At 48.3% G+C, this 7,928-nt stretch overlaps 1 protein-coding gene across 1 annotated transcript in view; it reads right to left on the bottom strand.

Annotated features, from left to right (window-relative positions):
• The window catches only part of dnmt3aa (DNA (cytosine-5-)-methyltransferase 3 alpha a), a 48,310-nt gene extending 40,785 nt beyond the window's left edge, over window positions 1-7,525 (bottom strand). Inside the window, 2 exon segments of the mRNA XM_081695424.1 lie at window positions 5,159-5,431; window positions 7,408-7,525. Of these exon segments, the coding sequence (XP_081551550.1) occupies window positions 5,159-5,236 (78 nt within the window). The 5' untranslated portion in view covers window positions 5,237-5,431; window positions 7,408-7,525.
• Window positions 7,526-7,928: the final 403 nt, after the last annotated feature.

Below are 7,928 nucleotides of genomic sequence, written 5' to 3'. Positions count from 1 at the left end.
GTATATTAGTGTATTGAGTATAGCGGTACATAGCTGGTAGTGAGTATATTAGTGTATTGGGTATATCGGTACATAGCTGGTAGTGAGTATATTAGTGTATTGAGTATAGCGGTACATAGCTGGTAGTGAGTATATTAGTGTATTGGGTATATCAGTACATAGCTGGTAGTGAGTATATTAGTGTATTGGGTATATCAGTACATAGCTGGTAGTGAGTATATTAGTGTATTGGTATATCGGTACATAGCTGGTAGTGAGTATATTAGTGTATTGGGTATAGCGGTACATAGCTGGTAGTGAGTATATTAGTGTATTGGGTATATCGGTACATAGCTGGTAGTGAGTATATTAGTGTATTGGGTATATCGGTACATAGCTGGTAGTGAGTATATTAGTGTATTGGGTATAGCGGTACATAGCTAGTAGTGAGTATATTAGTGTATTGGGTATATCAGTACATAGCTGGTAGTGAGTATATTAGTGTATTGGGTATAGCGGTACATAGCTGGTAGTGAGTATATTAGTGTATTGGGTATATCGGTACATAGCTGGTAGTGAGTATATTAGTGTATTGAGTATATCGGTACATAGCTAGTAGTGAGTATATTAGTGTATTGGGTATATCGGTACATAGCTGGTAGTGAGTATATTAGTGTATTGGGTATATCGGTACATAGCTGGTAGTGAGTATATTAGTGTATTGAGTATATCGGTACATAGCTGGTAGTGAGTATATTAGTGTATTGAGTATATCGGTACATAGCTAGTAGTGAGTATATTAGTGTATTGGGTATATCGGGACATAGCTGGTAGTGAGTATATTAGTGTATTGGGTATAGCGGTACATAGCTGGTAGTGAGTATATTAGTGTATTGAGTATATCGGTACATAGCTGGTAGTGAGTATATTAGTGTATTGGGTATAGCGGTACATAGCTGGTAGTGAGTATATTAGTGTATTGGGTATAGCGGTACATAGCTGGTAGTGAGTATATTAGTGTATTGGGTATAGCGGTACATAGCTGGTAGTGAGTATATTAGTGTATTGGGTATAGCGGTACATAGCTGGTAGTGAGTATATTAGTGTATTGGGTATATCGGTACATAGCTGGTAGTGAGTATATTAGTGTATTGGGTATATCGGTACATAGCTGGTAGTGAGTATATTAGTGTATTGAGTATATCGGTACATAGCTGGTAGTGAGTATATTAGTGTATTGGGTATAGCGGTACATAGCTGGTAGTGAGTATATTAGTGTATTGGGTATAGCGGTACATAGCTGGTAGTGAGTATATTAGTGTATTGGGTATATCGGTACATAGCTGGTAGTGAGTATATTAGTGTATTGAGTATATCGGTACATAGCTGGTAGTGAGTATATTAGTGTATTGGGTATATCGGTACATAGCTGGTAGTGAGTATATTAGTGTATTGAGTATATCGGTACATAGCTGGTAGTGAGTATATTAGTGTATTGGGTATAGCGGTACATAGCTGGTAGTGAGTATATTAGTGTATTGGGTATAGCGGTACATAGCTAGTAGTGAGTATATTAGTGTATTGGGTATAGCGGTACATAGCTGGTAGTGAGTATATTAGTGTATTGGGTATAGCGGTACATAGCTGGTAGTGAGTATATTAGTGTATTGGGTATAGCGGTACATAGCTAGTAGTGAGTATATTAGTGTATTGGGTATAGCGGTACATAGCTGGTAGTGAGTATATTAGTGTATTGGGTATAGCGGTACATAGCTGGGGAATAGTAGGTTTGGGTTAGTGAGGTTTTAGCTGGCTGTCGTCTCTGGACTATTTCTGTCGTCGTGGGTTATTTTGGGTAGCTCCTGTTGCTAAGCAACGAGACTGCCTGGACAGAGGGAGGAGGAAGTCCTCTGGTGAAACAGGCACTCTCTCTCTCTCTCCCTCCTTCCATGTGTTCATCATCTTCTCATCTTTCTGCAGTCTGCACTCGTTCCTCTCTCTCTCTCTCTCCCTCTCTCTCTCTCTCTCTCTCCCTCTCTCTCTCTCTCTCTCTCTCTGGTTGGAACATCCTCTCAGACCATATTTATACACCTACATATAAGCGAGGAGATCCAACCACAAAAACGCGCACGCACGCACTCACACGCACTCACACGCACTCACACGCACTCACACGCAGACACGACCAGCGTTGCCTAGGAAGTAACACAGGAAGAGACACTCCAACGTTCACGCACGAAACAGTAGCGGCGGGGCTCCGCGCCCACGTCACCTCAGATTCGGCCTGGCTGCCACCGCGCGGTGACGGAGGAACGCGGCCCAGTGCACGCTGGCCGGGCCGCCCGTGCTTCCCTTGGACACACCAGGAATTCCTTCTGCTGCCAAGCCATGTTTCACTACAAACACCAGAGACTTCCAAATCTCAGGCTTGCACAAACTCAAATGCACTTGTTTCCTCGCCAATAGGCCTGCACTATTAGTGAAGTTAGGGTCTTTCCATAATAATACATATGAATATTTATATTAAATGTAAATATTTAGGCTTCGGAGACGTGCCAGGACCTTTCGGCTGTCTCCCTGGGACGTTCGCGCTTGAAATATTTTGGACGTTTTTGTGAATTAAATCTTTTCAGCCTCTTAAAGGTGCCATAAGTGTCACTCGACAAATGCTCGCTAACTCCAGCCAGGCACAGAGAGGGAAAGAGAGCACAGCTTGCCTTTATCTCGTGACTTCCTCCCACGCTTTGGGGTCTACCCTTCCACGAGCTACCTGCGCACGCGCGGACAGACAGGAAGGACAGGAAGGACCAGCTCCTGGCAAGAATCCTCCCGATTTTTCCGACCTATCCCAGTAACGTTAGTAACTATTTTAGTCATAGTTAACAAGAGGTAAAGTTCGCTGAAAGTGGATCTTTAAAAAAAAATTAAAATCTCTTACATCAATTTTTAACACATGTTCACGACTCCTGTTTTCAAAATGCAAGAACTGGTCGATTCTCTGGCCCTGACATTTACGACAACATTTTGCCTGTGTTCTTTGTTCAAAACCAGAGATGCCTGAATCAACCCCCAAGCACCGATGCTGTCAGACTGCTCGTACGATGGAGACCCCAGAGCTGTAGTGTGGAATTATGGGTCAGTAAGACTGCGCTAACCCGGCAGGCATTAGCGCAGTCTGCACTCCTGCGGACACGCGGAATCCCACCGCACCGAGGCCAACAGCTCTCTCTTCCTCTCAAACAAACGTCTCCACTGTCATAACTCCAGGCCGAATCCCTTCCTCCCACAATGAGCCGACGCATTCTACGGCGGTTTGAGGAAAATCGGTTATCGGAATTCATTTGGTTTGATTTGTGGAAGCAGATCTGGAACTGGACACGCCTAAGAAATGTTTTTTTCAGACGCTGATGTTTGCGCGTCTGTGACGGCCACGCTGAGCTGAGCGGACACCACACACACACAGTTATGCGTGCACGAATAGAGCTCAGCTCCTAACAAGTCCCCTTGCGTGCCAAAGAAAACAATGGACGAAAAGTACCATAAATACTACACCGGGGGCCCGGAGCTAACGTCCATAGTGAGACCTGCAGAACGTGTGGGGGCGGAGCTAACCGAGGAAGCACTGTCAGAACATGTGGGTGGAGCTAAACAGGAGGCCCTGCTGACACACATATGTTGAGCTAACTGAGAAGTACTGTCAGAACATGTGGGTGGAGCTAACAGAGCGGACTGTCAGAACACACGGGTGGAGCTGCCAGGGTGAGACTCGAGTTCAAATGCAGTTCTTACCAAGAGAGACAGAAAAAACACACAAAAGCAACAATACTCTCGATGTTAAACACACTAAATTGCACACACACTCACTGATACACACACCTTCACAGTCTCCAGGCCTCACACACACACACACACGCACACGACACTTCCTAGGTCAATTATTAAAGCATCTGTCATTGATTGACATGCTAACCAGCGCCTGGTCAACACAAAGTCACAGAAAAAAACAGCAGATGCCATGATGGTCATTAAAACAAAAACATTCCAACTTAAAGAACTGGACATCTCAACACATATAATGATGAACACAACTTCAGAGTTTCGCGTCAACTAAACGGTGTACAGTTCAGGTGCCACTTTATAACTCGTGATGTAGGAATCTGATTTAACAAGAAGGACATTTGATCTGCTACAACACAGTAAATAATACTGGTTGAAATTTCAAGCACAAAAGCAACAATTTGCACTAATTACAGCGCGAGTCTTCCTGTGTCTCGATGTAATGGTATGACAAATGTAAAATAAAACCTCTCAAATGGCGATACACTCCTCAACGGTGCGTCCGGGAGACGGTCAGGTCCACCCTACACTTCCCACAACTCCTGTCAGGAAAGAAAACAGCTGCTTGCAACCGCAAAGACAATATCCCTGGCCTGCTGCATCACGGCAGCGGGCCACGCTGTTCCCAGATCAGCGCCGACCTCTCTGGCTCCCCGGCTGAGTAAAGGGCCGTTAGGCCGCGCGGTCTGCCGTCTGACCTGGCAGGAGGCGCGTGTCCGGAGCGGAACGCGGGCGCGCGCTCGTCGTGCCGGGGCGCGCGCTTTATAGCGCTGGACAGACTGGCTATGGCAGACGTGGGAAGTACCAGACATTTAGTCGGGAAAAGTGGCGGGTCTCCAGAGACTCCGTCAGGTGATGACTACTCTTTCTCTCCGCGTGGTTCATGTGTAGTCTCGGTTATTTATAGGGCGAGAGATTACGTTCACAATAAAGTCGCCGCTGCTAAATCAGCTCCTGCAGTTAAACGGGGCAAACGGGGATACGAACTAAGCCAGGTGAACAAGCGCGTGAATATCTTAACGCGTGCTGTCTAGAATTAAGTCGTTTGAGTCCCTTGTATAGTATTTCAGGTATACAAAACGCGCGTTTAAGTCACATTGCTCCAGATTTGTGCTTCTTGGAGTCGGTCTGATTCCAGACTGCTCTCCCGCGGTGTGTGCTGTGTGCGCCAACCCCGTTTCTATTCAAACACGCACGCACGCGCGCACACACACACACACACACACACACACACACATCTCTCGTGGACATGAAAACAAGGGCGGTGAGGGAGAAAAACACACCGCGGCACGCACGCAGGCCTATAGATCACGCGCTGCCGGCAGGATTCGGCTCCCCTTACCGATTTTGTCGAAGCTGCGTCCCGGTCCGTCCCGGAAGTTTTGAATGCGGGGTTTGTAGCGGCAACACTGGACGGCATCACCGAAACAGACCGGGCCTACTTTCGATGCATTTCCAAATAAACGCAAAATAACGTGTGTGTGTGTGTGTGTGTGTGTGTGTGTGTGTGTGTGTGTGTGTGTGAGTGTGTGAGTGTGTGTGTGTGTGTGTGTGTGTGAGTGTTTTTGGGGCGATGTAGCTGATCCACCTTTAGTCCCTCGCGTCCTCCTTCTGCCTGTAAACGGAAACCGGGGAGATATGTGCCCGTTAGCCGCGTTACAAAGGCTGAAACGTACATAAGCGACGAATCGTGGACATGATGTTTTATTCCGGTGACTAACTGTCAAACAAAACAAGGCTACGTTGTCGCTTATTGTAAATTAGGCCATCGGGCATTTGGGTGTTACGGAGCATAGCGCGCATAACGGGAAACGAAAACACGAGTGCGCTTGTTCAAAGTTTTCAACGATCGGTTTTGCTCATATCCGTTACGAAAGGGGCTCAGGAGGAAGATGTCCGGTCACAGCCCGAAAGTAAAAACACTCGCGTTTTGGGGATCTCGGCTTCGGAACATGGCGCTTGTTGAACCTTCGCCAGTTTCTGCTCGATTTTTTTTTTTTTTTCCAAACGGAACTGGACTAACAATTTGCGGAACCGTCGATTTCACCCAGCAAATTAATTAGCGCCGTTTTGCAAGCGTCCCCGGTGTCGTACTACCCGGACAGGGCAAAGGAAACGGCGATTAATTCGGAATTTCAGCAAGTTCCGAATGCGTTATTTCGTTAAGTTACCGCAGGGGTTGCGAGAGGTGATTTGAAGGGGTTACGCGAGATGATTGGCGTCCTTTCATCCCATAAAAACACCCCAGCGTGAGAAACCTTTGACGCGCGCGGCAGGTATCCGAAACGTTTCATAAACTTTTGTTTTTTTTTTCTCCAGCACTGTGAGATCCAGGTTTTAAAACGACTTGCATCGGCTTGCATCGTTAGGGATGTCGCCATCCCACTTGGATCTCGCGATGCACGCGGTCTCTCCTCCGTTTTGCTGGACCCGGAGTCATCGGCCCCGGCGCGGGACGTCTGAACCGACTATGCGAGCGTCCGCGCGCGCATCAGAACGCAACAGCCCCGGTCGCGACGTGGTGCGGCAAGGCTCGGCTCGCGGGGTCAGTCCGCCTTCGAGGAGGAGAAGCATGCTCGTGCGTGGTTATCGGGTAACGCGAGCGCCCGTGGACGACATCGACCTGCCCAAACAGCTGATTTAGACAGCGGAGAGGGCGCGCGTGACTCGGGCCTTCGAGGCCTGTCCCGGTATGTAAACAGGATGACCGGGCAGAGCATGCATGGCCTAGGAGCGTAGAGAATCTTTGCACGAAAGTAAAAACAATGCGCGCAAAAAAAGTCTGCGGGTTCATGCGCGGGCAGCGTCACGTCATCGGGGCCAGACGGGTCTGCGTGAAGAGGTCAAACGCGCATCACCCATCAGACAATAACGAGCGCACGCAGTGGCATGAGAGAAGGCAATGAGAAACTACACGGCAAAACGCACGAACGCACAACATCCACAAACGTCCCTCAAAAGCAACTTAATTTAGCAGGCAAAGGGGTATAAACAAAACCGGGGGATGGCGCGCGCGGGGGGGGGGGAATAAACATTTAACACCAACAAAACGCGTGAGATGTGCGTGAGAACCGCAAACTCGTTCACGTGCAGGCGGTCGGAGCAACCGTTGCTTGCAAGGCACGCCGAAATGGTGCCACCAGCGCCCGCAGCAGCTGGCGCACCAAGTTCCGCTCGTCTGCTCACGACGCTGCACGGCGGCGTAAGGCAAACGAAAGAGCTCATTCCGTTTTTCCGCGAGCGGCGACGGGACGAATAAAATGCTCGCGCGTTCGAATCGTACGCACGCACCGTTTTTTGGTTTTTTTTTTTTTGGTTTGTTTTGTTTAAGTCTGATTGATTGATTTTTTTTTCGTAAGAGCATAACAGCAGAAGGAGAAACTCCTCAAGTTGTAGTGACGACTGCTGTATTTAAAAACCGCACATCTGCGCGAGGATCCGATCCCCGGACGGATTCTCCCCCCCCCTCTCGCCGCCGCCGCAGCCGCCGCCGCCGCCGCCGCCGCCGCGCGATCGGCCGGTATATTGTCTCGCGGTGGCGCGGGAAAGAAGAGGGTGTCGACGCGCGGCCGACCGCGCGGCGCTCATTACCCGTGTCTCCGGCCCCAGGCCTGAACCCTCCGGTAGTCGCGCGCGCTGCCCGTCTTCCCTCTGCGTCTCTCCCGGTCCTCTCTCTCTCTCTCTCTCCGGCCGGCCTCGTTCGCCCCGGTTGCCTTGGCTCTCTCGCGCTGCAGAGGCCGTCAGACCGGAAGAGATTCCGCAGGGTCCTAAACGGAGTTCGGTGCCGGCGCGGGCGTCTCGTGACATCACGGGAGAGGTGCGCGAGTGAGACGCGTTTGATAGACGCGTTTGGAAAAATTTTTTAATATATATATATATATTTCTTTTTGAAGAATAAATGGCTTTTAAATTGATGGAATTGAAATGTCTCACCGACGTCTGAATAATCAAACGCGATCAATATTATTCCAATATTATATTTCAATGCAAAATGTTTTGTTACAGTACAATAATTCAGTGAGACCCTTAATTACACGCTACATCACTTTAATGTATATATTTCAGTGAAACTTCATCAACCCACAAAATCAACCCATAGTGCAAGAAACAGT

Source organism: Electrophorus electricus, chromosome 2, assembly GCF_041902795.1.
Source record: "Electrophorus electricus isolate QZ-2024a chromosome 2, ASM4190279v1, whole genome shotgun sequence".
In the NCBI taxonomy this organism is placed as follows: Eukaryota; Metazoa; Chordata; class Actinopteri; order Gymnotiformes; family Gymnotidae; genus Electrophorus; species Electrophorus electricus.
Note: the sequence above shows the minus strand (reverse complement) of the source record. Positions and strands in the feature narration are given on the sequence as shown.